The sequence below is a fragment of the Lithobates pipiens genome, unplaced genomic scaffold, assembly GCF_037356315.1.
Source record: "Lithobates pipiens isolate NorthernLeopardFrog02 unplaced genomic scaffold, aLitPip1_a1.2 Scaffold_25, whole genome shotgun sequence".
In the NCBI taxonomy this organism is placed as follows: Eukaryota; Metazoa; Chordata; class Amphibia; order Anura; family Ranidae; genus Lithobates; species Lithobates pipiens.
In genome coordinates this window covers 56787088-56804360 of record NW_027507787.1, presented here as the reverse complement: position 1 = coordinate 56804360, position 17273 = coordinate 56787088, and the positions used below count along the sequence as shown (strand labels likewise).

General features: G+C 42.1%; 1 protein-coding gene across 12 annotated transcripts in view; it reads left to right on the top strand.

The window, feature by feature from the left end:
* The window catches only part of GBF1 (golgi brefeldin A resistant guanine nucleotide exchange factor 1), a 323893-nt gene that overhangs the window by 202963 nt on the left and 103657 nt on the right, over positions 1-17273 (top strand). For all 12 annotated transcript variants that reach the window (XM_077454491.1, XM_077454487.1, XM_077454489.1 and 9 more), the window contains 8 exons: positions 7516-7684; positions 8261-8472; positions 9182-9280; positions 9475-9669; positions 12072-12261; positions 12375-12506; positions 16778-16866; positions 16952-17154. In XM_077454491.1, coding sequence (XP_077310617.1) covers positions 7516-7684; positions 8261-8472; positions 9182-9280; positions 9475-9669; positions 12072-12261; positions 12375-12506; positions 16778-16866; positions 16952-17154 — 1289 coding nt within the window. The remainder of the gene's footprint in view (positions 1-7515; positions 7685-8260; positions 8473-9181; positions 9281-9474; positions 9670-12071; positions 12262-12374; positions 12507-16777; positions 16867-16951; positions 17155-17273) is intronic.

Here is a 17273-nt window from a genome sequence, read left to right as displayed (position 1 = left end):
GACGCTGCTTTTTCCCAGGTGTCCAGACACACTGATCTATCCTTTGAGGATATGGGGGTACTGTCTAACCCTATGGATCGAAGGATGGATTACCTTCTTAAGAAGGCCTGGGATTCGTCACAGGGAAATCTTAAGCCAGCCATGGCAACCACGGTGGTGGCCCGCAACATGGAGTATTGGCTCACCCAGATTAGCGCACACATTGAAGCAGGGACAGCAAAGGAGACTATTCTATCCTCCTTTCCCATGCTTCTTAAAGGGATAGCCTACATAGCGGACGCTTCGGCGGAATCCGTGAGGATGTCGGCAAGGTCCTTGGCCCTGACCAACTCTGCCAGGAGAGCCTTATGGTTGAAGACCTGGCCTGGAGACAATGCATCCAAACTTAAACTTTGTGGAATCCCCTTTACAGGAGATCTACTGTTTGGACCAGGTCTTGAAACAGTGCTAGATCGCACAGCAGACAAAAGAAAGGCCTTTCCTGTTAAAAGGAAATTTGGGGAACAAGCCAAAAGAAAGACTCGTCCCCAGAAAGGGGTGGTACCACCCCGTACGGTTCAGCAGAAGAAAAGTTGGGGACTCAAAAGCAAGGGCCCCGGGGGAGCAATTTTTCGCCCTCCTGAACAGCCCAAAAAATCTCAGTGACAGGGTCACGGTGGGAGGAAGATTGGGGGCCTTCCTCCCACAGTGGGAAATGATTTCCTCCAATCAGTTTGTCTTGGGGATCGTCAGAGGAGGTTACCATTTGGAGTTTTCGGAACTCCCTCCTCTGAGGTTCCTTGTCACCGAGCTGCCAAAATGCGCAGAAAAATCATCTGCCCTTCTTTCCTCTCTTCAGGAGTTGGAAGAACAGGAGGTGGTAGTACGGGTTCCAGTAGGAGAGACAAGCAGAGGCTTCTACTCTCACGTCTTCGTGATTCGCAAGCCTTCGGGAAAGTTCAGGCTCATCCTGAACCTGAAGCCCCTGAATGTCTCAGTTACCTACAGAAGGTTTCGGATGGATTCGGTTTACTCAGTAAAAGCACTCCTACCTCCGAACTGCTTCATGGCATCAATAGATCTGAAAGATGCATACCTGCATATTCCAATCGCAGAGTCCCACCAGCGTTTTCTCAGACTGGCAGTGAGAACTCCAATGGAAGTACTACACCTTCAGTTCAGAGCGCTTCCTTTCGGACTATCCTCTTCCCCCCGAATCTTCACCAAAGTGATGGCAGAAGTTCTGGCATTTCTGCGTCTCAGGGGAATCTCGGTGATCGCATATCTCGACGATCTCCTTCTGTTTGCCCCTTCCCCAGCACAATTAATTCAGGATTTACAGGTCACAAGAAACCTGTTAGTAAGCCTGGGTTGGCTCCTGAACCTGGAGAAATCCAACTTAATCCCTTCCCAGAGGGTCACTTTCCTAGGGTACGAGTTGGACTCAACAGTACAAAGGGTCTTTCTTCCTTTGGAAAAAATTCAAAAGATAGACAGGGCTCTGTTGTTTCTTCAGGGCAACCACCAGATCTCCATAAGGAAGATCATGTCAGCGCTAGGGTTGCTGACATCCGCTCTTCCAGCGGTTCAGTGGGCAGGGTTACATTACTGCCCTCTACAATTATTTGTGCTGAAGGTTTGGGATCACAGCCAGGAATCTTTGGATTCTCTGGTTTCGATTCCAGATCAGGTAAAGAGGTCCCTCTGGTGGTGGAGGAAGGGAGCAAATTTGTCCCAAGGTCTAGAGTGGGTCATGCCAACCTCCAGGGTGGTCACGACCGATGCAAGCAGCTCAGGTTGGGGGGCACACCTAGACTCCCAATTAATACAGGGTATTTGGGAAAAGAGGGACTCGAGGAGATCCTCGAATTGGAGGGAGCTGAGGGCAGTAGACCTAGCTCTCAGAACCTTTCAGAAGGAGCTCCGGGGGAATCACGTAAGGGTAAGGTCGGACAACTCCTCGGTGGTAGCTTACATCAACAGACAGGGGGGCACCAGGAGCAAGTCCTTATGGGCCCTAGCGGAAGCCATCCTCAGATGGGCCGAAGCAAATATCCTGTCCCTTTCAGCAATCCACTTGAAGGGAGAACAAAATCAGGTGGCAGATTTTCTCAGCAGGAGAACTCTGAGAGAAGGCAATTGGGTTCTCAAGCAGGAAATATTCGAAATGATCACCCGGAGATGGGGGATTCCTGCAATAGATCTCTTTGCCGCAAGGGAAAACGCGAAGGTAGCAACGTTCTTCTCCATAAACAGGGGGGACGGGGCATTGGCGGTGGACGCACTAGCACAGAGTTGGGGTTTCTCCAGGTGCTATGCTTTCCCCCCTCCAGTGCTCATTCCAGCAGTATTAAGGAAATTTCAAGTGGAGAATACTACCCTCATTCTAATTGCACCTCACTGGCCCAGGAGGCCGTGGTTCTCGATCTTGAAGGGCCTGTCTGTAGAACCCCCCTGGATTCTCCCAGTGCAGGAGGATCTCCTGTCTCAAGGTCCGGTGTTCTGCCCTCAGGTAGGACGATGGAACCTGGCAGCGTGGCTTCTGAGGAAGAATTGCTAAAAGCCAAGGGCTTCTCAGACCGGTTGGTAGCCACTCTTCTAAACTGTAGGAAAAAGGAAACCCAGTCCATTTACTTAAAGGTATGGAAACGGTTTAACAGCTGGTGTTCAGAGGGTTCCTTCAACGTGCATAGCCCTATAGCCGTTCTAGAGTTCCTACAGGCAGGGGCGGATAAGGGGTTAGCGCTTGGAACACTAAAAGCTCAGGTTTCCGCTTTGAGCGTGTTTTTAGAGAAACATCTAGCGTCAGATCCTTGGGTCGTAAGGTTCTTCAGGGCCCTAGGTAGGCAAAGACCAGCTTCAAGCTCCCCCTTCCCGGTTTGGGATCTCTCTTTAGTTTTACAGGTTCTCACAGGGGAACCTTTTGAGCCGTTAGAATCTTGCTCATTAAAGCTGATCACTCTCAAAACGGTGTTTTTGGTGGCGATCACTACAGCAAGAAGAGTAAGTGAACTCGAAGCCCTTTCTGTCAGGGCTCCTTTTTTTCAGGTTTTTCCGGATCGTCTGGTTTTGAAGATAGATCCGGCCTTTTTGCCTAAGGTAGCCTCTAGTTTCCACAGGATGCAGGAGATTGTGCTACCTACATTTTGTTCAAATCCAGTTAGAGAACAGGAACACATGTTTCACAGACTAGATGTTAGAAGATGTGTTCTTTATTATTTAGACTGCACAAGTCAGTTCAGAAAGACAGATTCACTTTTTGTTTTATTTTCAGGGGCCAGGAAGGGTTCCAAAGCCTCTAGACGTACCATAGCTAGATGGTTAAGGTTAGCCATTGGGCAGGCATACGTGGCAGGGGGATTAGATCCTCCAGCTGGCATTAGAGCACACTCAACCAGGGCCGTGGCAACTTCTCAGGCAGAGTGGGCTGGTGCGTCTCCGGAACAGATCTGTAGAGCTGCAACGTGGTCCAGTTTTTCTACGTTTGTGAGACACTATAGACTGGATCTTCTGTCAGCCAAAGACCAAGCCTTTGGTCGTAAGGTGCTACAGGCAGTAGTCCCACCCTAAGGTAATATACTCGCTTATCCTCTCTAAGGTGGCTGTCCTGAAAGACGATTGGGGAAAAATGGAATTACGTACCGGTAATGTCCTTTTCCAGGAGTCTTTCAGGACAGCACCGGTTCCCACCCAAATTGTTGCAGATCATCGGGAACTCATTACATGAGATCGTCAGGTAAGACTTAAAAAGTTTATTTGTTTGACGTGTTCTTGTGTCTCCCCAGTTTGGCCGGAGGTACTCTGGAAGAACTGAGGAACGAAGGGAGGAGGAGGCTTAAATTATGAAATTGAAGGCGGTGTTTCCTCAGAGGGGAGGAGCCGGTGTCTCTCTAAGGTGGCTGTCCTGAAAGACTCCTGGAAAAGGACATTACCGGTACGTAATTCCATTTTTTGGACTTAAACAAACCTCCTATATCTCCCTCCTACACAGCAACTGTTTAAATATATTAATGCAGATATTCAAATGCAAAAAAAGAAAAAAACGTGCTAAAATATATCTACCAGACTCTTAAATATACTGTAATGTACTTCATGTATCTAATCTTGCCTATAAAGTACAGTTGCAAAAAAAAAATAATTGGTTCAATCAAGTACATAAAATCTCCAAAAGTAATACATACACATTTCCTTCTCTGAAACATTCTGGATCACAAATCCATAACAATAGTGCAAAAACGTCTGGCACACCTCCATAGTGAGAAGAAAAATGAACGTACTCCATATGATTTGAAGCAAAGAATTTAATCCATTACAAAATAGAATATGGAGAACACCCTCCTGTGCAGTTCACTTGATTCTTTCACAGACAGCTTCAATCAATGATCCACTTGGCTTCTGAATTTGACCTTCTAATTGAATAAGATGTTCAAACTGCACATGTTATGTTGTAATCAATTGGCATGCCTTGAATCCCCGGAGCAATCACAGCTTCCACTAAGCTCTCCATCATCCTATATAGGAAAGAAAAGGATGAAAGGGGTTCATAGGGCAACATGCTTATTACATACATTAAAAGGCACGTAAAAGAATGCACTGACATAGTGCTGATTTTCAGCACTGGAAAAAAAATCACTCAAACTAGCAAGAAAAGCTCCACTTTCTATTCAGGTCGTATGAGCAGCTTCTTGGAAATGACCCACTCAGTTTAGGCTCCACCCAACTAATTTCATCACTAGAAGTCATCAGGAGCTGTGTACTGATGTACCGTCTCATCCCAAGTACTCTATGTAATCACTTAATCTGAGCATATGGGAAAACGTGCAAACAACTCGCATCCCTAAAAGCTTAGGTTTTAAAGCTGAATTCCAGTTGTTCAGAAACTTTGCAAGCACACTCTGACTTAAGTCCAATTAGGTGCATGACTTGAAAAGGTCTTCATACCCCTTGAAATGATCTACTTTTTGTCATGTTACAACCAAAAACCTAAATGTGTTTTATTGATATTTTATGTGATGGACCAACACAGTGTCACATAATTGTGAAGTAGAAGGAAAATGGTGAAAGGTTTTCAATTTTTTTTTTTTTTTTTTTTTACAAACAAATATCTGAAAAATGTGGCATGCTATTTGGATTCTGCCCCCTCTACTCTGATATCCCTAACTAAAATCTAGTGGAATCAATTGTCTTTAGAAGTCAACTAATTAGTAAGTAGAGTCCACTTGTGGACTAAAGTGTCTAATTTTAATCTCAGTATAAATACAGCTGTTCTGCAAAGCCCTCAGAAGTTTGTTAGAGAGCCTTAGTGAGCAAATAACAACATGAGCAAGGAACACACCAGACAGGTCGGAGATAAAGTTGTAAAGAAGATTAAAGCACGGTTAGGTTATACAAATATATATATATATATATATATATATATATATATATATATATATATATATATATATATATATATATATATATATATATATATTATCTCCATCCCAAGCTTTGAAAATTTCACAGATCGCTGTTTAATCCATTGTCCTAAAATGGAAAGAGTTTTGCACAACTGCACACCTGCCAAGACATGGGCCGCCCCCCTAAACTGACAAGCTGGGCAACGAGAGCATTAATACCAGAAGTAGCCAAGAGGCCCATGGTACCATTGGAGGTGCTGCAGAGATCCACAGCTCAGGTGGAAGAATCTGTCCACAGCACAACTATTAGGCCTTTATGGAAGCAGAAAGCCACAAGATCTCCCGTCTGCAGTTGCGAGAAGTCATGTGAGGGACATAGCAAACATGTGGAAGAAGGTGCTCTGGAAAACTAACACTGCACACCACTCTGAACACACCATCCCCACTGTGAAACATGGTGATGGCAGCTTCATGTTGTGGGGATGCTTTTCTTCAGCAGGGACAGGGAAGCTGATAGTTGATGGGGAAGATGGATGGAGCCAAATACAGGGCAAACCTAGAAGAAAGCCTGTTGGAGTCTGCTAAAGACTTGAGACTGTGGCAGAGATTCATCTTTCAGCTGGACAATGAAAAACATACAGCCAGAGCTACAAAGGATTGGCTTAGATCAAAGCGTATTTATGTGTTGGAATGGCCCAGTCAAAGTCCAGACCTAAATCCAATTGAGAATTTGTGGCAAAACTTGAAAAATGCTGTTCACAATCCTTCCTTTCTCTTTCCTTCTGTCTTATTACCTTGTTGCGATTTTTGTTTTGATTCAGACTTGACGTCTGGATCTGCTTATTGTTTCACAACATGTAGAGATGTTACCTGACTCATCCATACCTACTCTAACTTACAGGCTACAAGTTTATTATTAAGCAATATATATTGGATGTTTTTACATTCTCGACAGCTGCTATCTATCTTCTTGACAATTTCAAAGTGCTCATATACCATGCTTTGTACTTTTTACATTTATTTTTTTTTTTTTTCAATAAAAATCTATTGAAAGCGAATATTGCTATTCAGACACTCTCCATCCAATCTGACAGAGCTTGCGCTACTTTGAAAAGAAGAATGGACAACAATTTCACTCTGTAGATGTGCAAAGCTGGTAGAGACATCCCCAAAAAGACTTGCACCTGTAAATGCAGTGAATACAAATGCACGCGAGACTTTTCACATTTTAGTTGTAAACATTTATAAATCCCATTTATCATTTTCCTTTCAATTTACAATTATGTGCCACTTTGTGTTGGCCTATCACATAAAATACATTTACGTTTTTGGTTGTAACATGACAACATTTCAAAGGGTGTGCATACTTTTTCAAGGCACTGTATCTGTTATATGTGACCAGTTTATTACACTCCCAGAGGATACACTCCTGACTGTGAGACGAGAAAAGCACACAGAGCAGCTATGCCCACTCCTTTACTCTGTGCCCTTTTACAGAAGCCCTTGTATTTTGTTTTCACATAATACAAGGCCTTCTGTAAATGTGCAGAAGGAGCATAACTGCTCCAGCAACTCTGCTCTTGAAGGAGCCAAGACCGCAGCGTGCAGCATTAGGGCTCCGGACATTATCTTCCTGGACCAAAAACCTGTCAGATGTGAATAATATAAGTCTTTGAGGCGGCAGGCACATTGTTTGACCAAACTCATGTTATGCCTAAAGGTTTTACAAAGCCGCTGAATTCCAGGAGTTCATCTTTAAAGATGAAGTTTAATTTCCCAAATAAACACCTTCCCTGAAAGCCCCTTCCTGATCATGAACAAGTGAAATTGGTACAGCATAAAACTTGTGTGTGTGTGTGTGTGTGTGTGTAAAACCTGACCTTTTTGAAGCCCTGATGTAGTCACAGGCCCCCTGCAATTCCTGGGCCCAAGCTGGAGCAATTGTAACCATGTATAAAATATCCATACCAGAAATTCTTTAACTGTTTAGGGAATGCTGTGAATGATACCTGCCACAGGCTGTAAAGGATAGGAGAGTTTAGTTCCACTTTAATATTTTAAATTAAAGTATATTTTAATGATGAAATTCCAATCTGATGCATACCATTGTAACCAATTTTCTTCTTTTTCTGTGAAGACTGAAGAATTACTAGGAAGGAAGATGCAATCTGCCTCTGTTGAATCCTTACCTGAAGTTCTAGACGATAGCTCATCGCTGGCTGAACACTCAGACTCTGCCTCTGTACATGATATGGACTATGTCAACCCTCGTGGAGTTAGGTTTACACAGTCTTCACAGAAAGAAGGTGAGGGATCGTCGATAGGGCATATAGCATTTAGTCAGTATAACCATACAAGTTATGATGGCCAAAATGCCTGAAACGCCTTTATGCATTTTGCAAAGAATTACTCTACAATTGCAAATATTTTCACTATACACCAGTGATTTACAATGTGCATTTGGCTTTTGAGGTAATGACTTGGCATGGCTCTGCCCACTGTCCTTAAATGAGAAATAATCCTCCTGTTGAGATGTGATAGAATGGGATATGCAATGAAATGAGACATGCGATTACCTTTTTGTTTTAAGAATTCTTAAGGTGCTACACATTTCATATTTATTAACACTAATTAGAATGTTTTGCTAGCTTTAGTATATTATTTTATAGGAGCAAACTTTCCTTTCTGATTTGTATTGCAGTACAGTACTTAAATGCACTAAGGCTTTCTGGATGAAAGTTTGCAGTGTGTGACGCTCACCACATCCCACTACCTTTTTAATTTTCCCCTCTGTTATTTATGGGCTAGTGGTACAATGAAAAATCAGAACTGAATTGATGTGTGCTGTTGGATTTGCTTAACGTTACATTTTGTTTTTCTAGGAGTGGTTTTGGTTCCTTATGGATTACCCTGTATTCGTGAACTTTTTCGCTTTCTCATTTCACTTGCCAACCCCCATGATCGCCATAATTCTGAAGTCATGATGCACATGGGATTACAGCTGATTACAGTGGCATTGGAATCTGCCCCCATAGCAAATTATTCCTCACTTCTGGGGCTTGTGAAGGATGAGCTCTGTCGACATTTATTTCAGGTAGTAGTGTTTCCTACAATCCCTAGAAGACGATGATTAACACCAGTGTCATTCACTATATGGCATAAATAAAAGTGCCACATACTCTTGTGAAAGTGTTTGTGCATTATTTGTTAACCCCTTGAAGGTCAAAGGGAGTAAGTCTACATTTTAGTAAGCAGCATAATAGATGAGAACATAAATGTACTCCTTCAAATGGGGGGGGAAAAAAACAAAACACTCTCTTGGCCTTAACAGACTGCTGACAGTTAAGATTTTTTTTTTGTGTGTAGGTAGGTAGGTAGGTAGGTGTAGGTACTTGCAAATTGAAGTTTTCTAATTGTAGTTTGCAAATCATTATTAAAGTAATTTGTTACAGACCACCTCCTCTGTCTAGAGCTGATATACAAAGCAGGAGTTCCTTTTGTGTGGTAGGGAATGGAACTGTAGAAGAAGTTAATCACTTAACTATACACCTTAATAAAATGTATATGGCTCCACTAATACTATTTTTGATCTTGGAATGGGTGGGGGGGAAGAGAATGTGTAGAGGATTTATTTGGGGATAAAACATACATTTTTATTGAATGTAGATGCAATAATTTTGCCGTAATATTATAGTATTTTTATATATATATATATATATATATATATATATATATATATATATATATATATATACAAATGTTCAGCATTTTCTTTTATTAAATATTTGACATTCTTTCTTTAGCTGTTAAATGCAGAGCGATTGAACTTGTATGCAGCTTCCTTGCGAGCTTGCTTCCTTCTGTTTGAAGGCATGAGAGAACATCTAAAATTTCAGCTGGAGGTAAGACCTTTCAAAAGTGGGCTTTTCCTCAACGCATGCTTCTCATGAGTCAACATTACTAAGTAACTATATTTTGAGTACAAATGTGCCTTTTACTTAACATGAGTAGCAATCTGTTGTTGCAATAGCTTCATTATGTCCTTCCAGTAAGGAAGTGGGAGAAGTATAACTAGTTTTACTAACTGTTTTCATAGATGTACATAAAAAAGCTGATGGATATCATTACTATGGAGAATCCAAAGATGCCATATGAAATGAAGGAGATGGCTCTGGAAGCCATTGTACAACTTTGGAGGATACCTAGCTTTGTAACAGAGCTTTACATAAACTACGACTGTGATTTTTACTGCTCTAATCTCTTTGAGGATCTCACCAAGCTGCTCTCTAAGGTAGTTATAGCCTTTTTAATGCTGGATCATTTCAATCTGAAATGAGTTGTTCTTAATTTAATATTGTGTGTGTGTGTGTTGGAGTGTGTGTGTATAAGACACCTGTTGCTCATGTATGAGTATTGTTTAACCACTTCCCGACCAGCGCACGACTATGTACGTCGACAGAATGGCACGGGCAGGCATATTGGCGTACAGGTACGTCCAATATTCAATGCCGCCCTGCCATCGGGAGCGCGCCGCCGGCGGCGCGCTCCCGCGCTGGTCGGGACCCCCGTGAGTCCGGTCGCGGGACCCGCGGACTCGATCGCCGCGGGCATCCCCACGATCGTCTCACGGAGCGGCCGAATGGAGGAGATGCTGTGTAAACAACATTTCTCCATTCTGCCTAGCAACTAGTGACGCTGATCTCTGCTCCATGTGATTGGAGCAGAGATCAGTGTTCACTAAATGAAAACCCAACCCCCCCACAGTTAGTAACACACCCCTAGGAACACTTAACCCCTACACTGCTACCCACTGGTTAACCCTTTCATTGCCAGTGTCATCTACACAGGAATCACTGCATTTATATAGCAGTGATTACTGTATAAATGACAATGGTCCCAAAAATGTCCGATGGGTCCCCCACAATGTCGCAGTCACAATAAAAATCGGTGATCGCCGCCATTACTAGTAAAAAAAATAATAAAAAATTATCCCTATTTTGTAAACGCTATAACTTTTGCGCAAACCAATCAATCGCTTATTGCGATTTTTTTTTTTTTTTCTTTTTTTACCAAAAATATGTAGAAAAATACGTATCGGCCTAAACTGAGGGAAAAAAATGTTTTTTTATATATTTTTGGGGGATATTTATTATAACAAAAAGTAAAAAATAATGCGTTTTTTTCAAAATTGTCGCTCTATTTTTGTTAAAAAATAAATAAAAACCGCAGGGGTGATCAAATACCACCAAAAGAAAGCTCTATTTGTGGGGGAAAAAAAGGACGTCAATTTGGTTTGGGAGCCACGTCGCACGACCGTGCAATTGTCAGTTAAAACGACGCAGTGCCGAATCGCAAAAAGTGGTCTGGTCTTTGACCAGCAAAATGGTCCGGTCTGCAAGTGGTTAATTCACATACATTAACTTATAGAAGGTACATCCCACAGAAATACATTGTTTACATCCTGCTATATAAAGGACGATTCTCGTTATCCCCAGAAGTAACCGACACCTGTAACCTAGATCCTGGGACCCCTAATATAGGGTTGTCAGTCTGGATGGTGAGACCTTCTGTGTGTTCACTCATATATCAATTTCAAACTTTGTTGGCTTGTGCACAATTAATGAAATGATCTGCCAACAGAGGCTCTAACTCGTTCAGGTATCATCCATGGTAGAATCCTATTGTGACCTTATTGGTGTCTAAGGCCCTTAGTACTGTCTCAGATTAGAATTCAGAATCTTCAGTCTACTCCTGAACTGTATTTGAACAAATTCCATATGATTCAGAGCAGTAGTAGTGCCCCAAAATAAAAATTCAGTACCAAATTCAGGATGCACTTGGCCAAAATCGAAATTGTGTTTTTGTTTTGTTTTTCTTTTTAAGTATATATATTTCTTTATAAATAATGGTGTTATATTTGACATTTTTAGTTTTAACCACTTCAGCCCTGGAAAATTTGGCTGCTCAATGACAGGCCATTTTTTGCGATACGGCACTGCGTTGATTTAACTGACAATTGCGCTGTACCCAAAGAATTCACATTTGTTTTCCCCCCAAATAGAGCTTTATTTTAGTTGTATTTGATCATCTCTGCGTTTTTTATTCTTTGGGCTATATACAAAAAAAGCATTAATTTTGGGAAAAACACTATTTTGTACTTTTTGCTATAATAAATATCCCCCTTTAAAAAAAATTAAAAAAAATTTTCCTCAGGTTAGGCCGATATGTATTCGACATATTTTTGGTAATAAAAATCGCAATACATATATATATTGATTGGTTTGCGCAAAAGTTATAGGGGATATATTTATGGCTTTTTTTTTTTTTTACTAGTAATGGCGATGATCTGCGATTTTTATCGGGACTGTGACATGGCAGACAGATCAGACACTTTTGACACATTTGTGGGCTATAAAAATGCACTGATTACTGTGTAAATGTCACTGGCAGGGAAGGGAAAGTAGTAGTTGGTCTCGTTTTCCCTTGTTTTGGGTAGTGTGCTCTTCCACCTGTTTTGTGGTGGATGGTTTACTGATCCTCTCATTGAAATTCCAGAACATTTTTTTATGGTAAGTACCACGATCTTTTTACATACTATGCATTTAAATTTATGGCTAATCTCACCATGGAAAATACATTAATGTTGTTGTCCTATTTTGTTCTTGCATATTAAGTGATTTTTGTTTTTTCCAGAATGCCTTTCCAGTATCTGGCCAACTTTATACCACTCACCTACTTTCACTAGAGGCTTTGCTGACGGTCATTGACAGCACAGAAGCACATTGTCAGGCTAAGATTCTGAGTAACACTTCGCAACAGGATAAGAAAGAGATGGGCAAAACCAATGCAGATAATTCTGAGAAATCGCTAGAGTCCCTTAACGGTAAAATGAACATCTCCCAATGTTTATTTTCTATAGTTTTGGAGTATGCATTTCAGTTTTTAATTATACTTTCTTGGTTTTTGGTTCAACGTAGCAATGTTTTTTTTTTTCAGAGAGTGAACATGCTGTGGAAAGCACCACCGTAATCACAAGTACTGAATCCAAGGGGGCTCCAACCAGTGGGCATTTAATGGCAGACAAAATGAGTCTTGGCATTCAGGAGGCAGAGGGGGCCTGTACTGGAGGTTAGCTATCTTAAGATTTTTAAACCTTTCTGAATACATTCTGTAAAAGAGTTTTGTCCTGTGTGTAACAATCTTTTTATCTCTACTTATTGTTTGTTTATATAGGCAAATGGTAACCGGTTTAAAAACAACTATATTCTATTTGAAATAGAAAGCATACATTACTTTTTAAATCAATAAAAGCTGTCACTCAGCAGGTCTTTTGACCAATTATTGTGATTTTTTTTTTTCCTACATGGGATATCAAAGGTGTGTTTTGTGAAAATCTTCTTCATCTCTTAAAGTGATATTAAAGCTTATTTTTTTTCTTATTAAAATAAAAAAGAGGTTATAGTTACCTGCTCTGTTTAATGGTATTGCACAGAGCGGTCCCTTACCTCCTGTTCTCGAGTCCCCTGCTGGCACTGTCTGCTCTTTTGTTCCTATGGGTGCCCCCATAGTAAACCATGTGCTTATGGGGGCACCTGTGCAGCTGTGTTGCCAAGCCAGGATGTATGCATCCATAGACACATACTGTGTGCCTCTGCCACACTCCCTACTCCCTCCTTACAAGATTTGACTGACAGCACTCCCACTGCTGCCATGTGTCACCTGTGAGACCAGGAAGTAAAGGGAGAACAGCTGTAACCTGGACAGCACTGGATCACGGACAAGATTATGTAATTCAGGTAAGTATTTGGGAGGGGTCGGGGGGGATAGTTAGTAGGGAATTGTGTGTTTTTTTTTTTTTTTTTTTTTTGGAAAGCATTAAGGTAAAAAATAGTTAATTTTTGCAAGATATTGGTGGCTATTGCAGGAGGACTAGAGAAATTTGTGTTGAATTATTATGGAGCTAGGAAATTCAATCTTGGAATCAGACAGCAGTTTTTAAGAGTGTTTTAGTGTTTTTGTTTATAGTTTAAAATTGCGAAAAAAAATATTTCTCATCTTTTGAGGAATTTATTACTTTTTAGAATCCTTAGAGCCGGTTCACACAAGGGTGACTCAGAGCCGACTTCAGGTCGCCTCAAGTCGCACTACATGTAAAAATCAATGTAAGTGAATGAGAGCCATCTTAATGCACACTACTGAAGTCGCTCCGACTTCAGAAAAGGTTCCTGTACTACTTGTATCCGACTTCTAGGTGACTGGTACCCATTGATTTCAATGGAAGTCGCCTCCAAGTCGGATCTCCGTCTATACTGAGGCGACTCTCTCAGAATTATCATTTGTCGAGGGAACTTCACGCCAAATTTATTTTAAAAATCCGGCGTGGGTTCCCCCTCTCCGGGAGCATACCAGGCCCTTAGGTCTGGTATGGATTTTAAGGGGAACACCCTACGCTGAAAAAACTGCGTGGGAGTCCCCCCCAGAGCCATACCAGACCCTTATCTGAGCACAAAGCCTGGCCGGTCGGGAAGGGGGTGGGGACGAGCGAGCACCCCCCCCTGGACCGTACCAGGCCGCGTGCCCTCAACATGGGGGGGTTGGTGCTTTGGGGAAGGGGGGTGCCCTGCCACCCCCCCAACCCCAAAGCACCATGTCCCCATGTTGATGAGGACAAGGGCCTCTTCCCAACAACCCTGGCCGACTCCCCCTCCACTAGTATCCTCAAGAGAGTGGATGTGTTTTCTTTAGCTCTGTTCATCTCTGTTCATTTAAGAGATTTTTCTGGTAAGCATAGGTAGTATGCGGTCCTGGTAAAACTTTTGGCACACTCCGTGGGCTCTGTCAGATTGTCAGGATCTTCTGTCTCAATGACCGTTTCCCCATCCAATTTTAGTCACTGGCTTTAACTGCATACCTTTTGAAGCCTTGTTTATTGTGTCAGGGGTATCTGTGAATTTGTATTTAATAAAATGTGAACACCTAGGAAAGATGCTTCCTGTAAGGCTTCTCAGACAGGGAAGGCAGACTTCACCTAATGTGAGCCTTGGGGTTTATACCCTAGAAGTTTCTCTGTGGGGCAAAGTCTCTTCTTCCTGAAACTGAGTCTGGATCAGTGTTTTGCTCTCCGCACTTTCAGGGTGCATGCATCTTCCAGGTCGATCCTTCAGATAGACCTTGCTTGATTTAGCTCCTCTGTTCATTCCCCTGTGACCCCATGAGGTCTGACTTTTTTGCATAAGGACAAGGTGGCGGTGAGGCACAGGGCTGCATTCTTGTCTAAGGATTTTCACCAAAAGCATATTTTCCTCTATCGCCTGGATGTTATTTGGGCTGTGTTAATCTTTCAGCCACTACCACCAGCTTCTCTCTCCATCTCTAGCTGACTCAGAACCATCACCCAGGCTTTATGGTCTTGAAGATTGAGTTCCACCCTTTCCTGTTAAGGCGCACTATTAGATCTGAGCGTGCTTTTTTGCTCTTTTCTGCATTATGCAACTTTTCCTTGTTTGCAAGTCTATCACTTAGTCTTGTATTTTTGTTTAGATTTTTCCAGGCAGATCTTCGGGGCTTATCTGATGCTAGCTTCAAGCATAAAGTCCTTCAGGCAGTGCTTTGAGCTGCAGTTAGTCCTTTTGTTGTTTTTTTTTTGGCGCTGTAAGCCTTGGTAGCTGTGTTGCTCACCTATTTTGGACTGCTTTTGGACATTCCATTTCCTCTTTCAATCGTTATTGTAGAGTTTTAAACAACCTGTATAAAAAAATATACCATATTGACATAAATATCAACAAGAGGCTGCACCCTCCGAAATGTTTAATGGCCCTATTGCAATAATCAGAATGCATATATAACAAAAGTCAGGCCTAACATACAGTCTCTATTCAATGTAGCCTGTGAGTCATGCTGATAAGAGAGGAATCAGGCAGCAGGGGGGAATTACACTCAGTGCTTTGTAGAGAGGCATACACATATGGGCTTTTTTCATATTTCATGTCTGAAGTTTACAACCACTTTTTGAAATCCTGTGTTTCTCAGTGGACTGGAAAGAGAGCTGGATTTTCTAGTTGATGTATAAACCTCCTCTTGGAGTCCATTACGGCAGTAGTCCCCAACCTTTTTGGCACCGGGGACCAGCTGTGTGGAAGAAAATTTTGCCAAGGACCGTGGGGGTAAACAATTTTTCGTGGGCAGTGGCTGGTGCTAGCATTTCAATCATCACGGCATTATGCTTGAATAATAAATTCACTCGCCATAATGCAGAATCGGTGAGAGCCCTGAGCGGGTCACTTGCCACTGTCTGCCACCAGATACGGAATGTCACTTGCCACGCCACCTGCCATGTTGCCTGTCACCAGATGTGGAATGTAATTTGCCACATTACCTGCCACGCTGCCTGCCACAAGATGTGGATTGTCACTTGCCATGCCACCTGCCATGTTGCCTGTCACCAGATGCGGAATGTCACCTGCCACATCACCTGCCACGCTGCCTGCCTCAAGATACAAAATGTCACTTGCTACACCTACCACCACTGCACTGCATTGGTGGCAGTGCTGGTCCATTTAGCAAAGAGGCAGGCCTCTGTGCAGTGGTGGGTTCCAATGAAGGCAGGAGAGCGGTAATGCAGGGCGGGCAATGAGAGATGTCTTCTCTGCTCCCTGCCGCACCTCCAATACTGAGGCTGACAGGACACCGGCTGTGAGGGCAGAAGAGCAGTGATGCGGGGGCGGAGAGAGATTGTCATCTCTGCTTGCCACCTTCTTCATCCACCCATCCATTGCTCTCTTATGCCAGCCACCCGGCTCTGTCATGCCGGCCACTTGGCCCGGCTGCAGAAATGCCACGTCCCGGTAGTGGGCTGTGACCCAGCGGTTGACGAAACCTGCGTTATGTGACACACGTCCTTCTCTAATGTGGTGAGTGTTTATTTATTTTTTTCATGCACATGGTGTGTAGCACGTTAGAGACTACATCTGATTAACCAAGTTGACTTTAGTGTTACCCTGTCATTTTGAATATCCTGTGTTCAAGTCTATTCTCAAAACACACAGCTTTAAGTCGCAGGAGGTACACATACCCCTCCCTTTTGTTGGCTCATATAGGACTGTTGTTTTTGAGCAGTCAAGTAAGAAGGTAGTGCTGGGCTTTATGAGAAAGCCCAGCACTAATGAAAAAAGCACTGTATTGGATGTTTACTTGTATAATGATAATTTGTTTAAAAAAAAAAGTAGTAAATTGACTTATAAACATTAAACAAAAAAAAAAATGAATGAAAACCATTGTTTCCTTTTTATAGGGGTTTCAAACATGCTTAGAATAACAATAGCGTAGACATAAAATGTACCCATTTTAAAAAGCTTTGTGTGGAATATAATTTTTAAATTACTATGCATTTGATTTTCTAGTTGATAAGAAGACCCTGAAGGTACCACTACGGTTTTCTTCTGCGCTTCCAGCTGTGCAAGAACTAAATGATATAAAAAACAAGAAAAAGGTATACAAATCCTAAATGTGTCTAAACTCCCAAGCATGTGTGTGTATACAAATCCTAAATGTTTCTAATTCTTTGTTTTCCTCAGCTTGTAATCACTGGAACCGAGCAGTTTAATCAAAAGCCAAAGAAAGGGATACAGTTTCTTCAGGAAAAGAGTCTCTTGGCTACACCAATGGATAATAATGAAGTGGCTCAATGGCTCAGGGAGAACCCCAGACTAGACAAAAAGATGATCGGAGAATTTGTGAGTGATCGCAAAAACCTTGATTTGCTCGAGAGCTTTGTAGGGTGAGTACAAGAAGTCCTACAGGGTTGTTTCCCAGTCTTACGGAATGCAAAGGAAAACCCTACTTTTAATCATATTTTTCGTAATAAGCAACCTATGCAATTGTTTGTCATGTACAAAA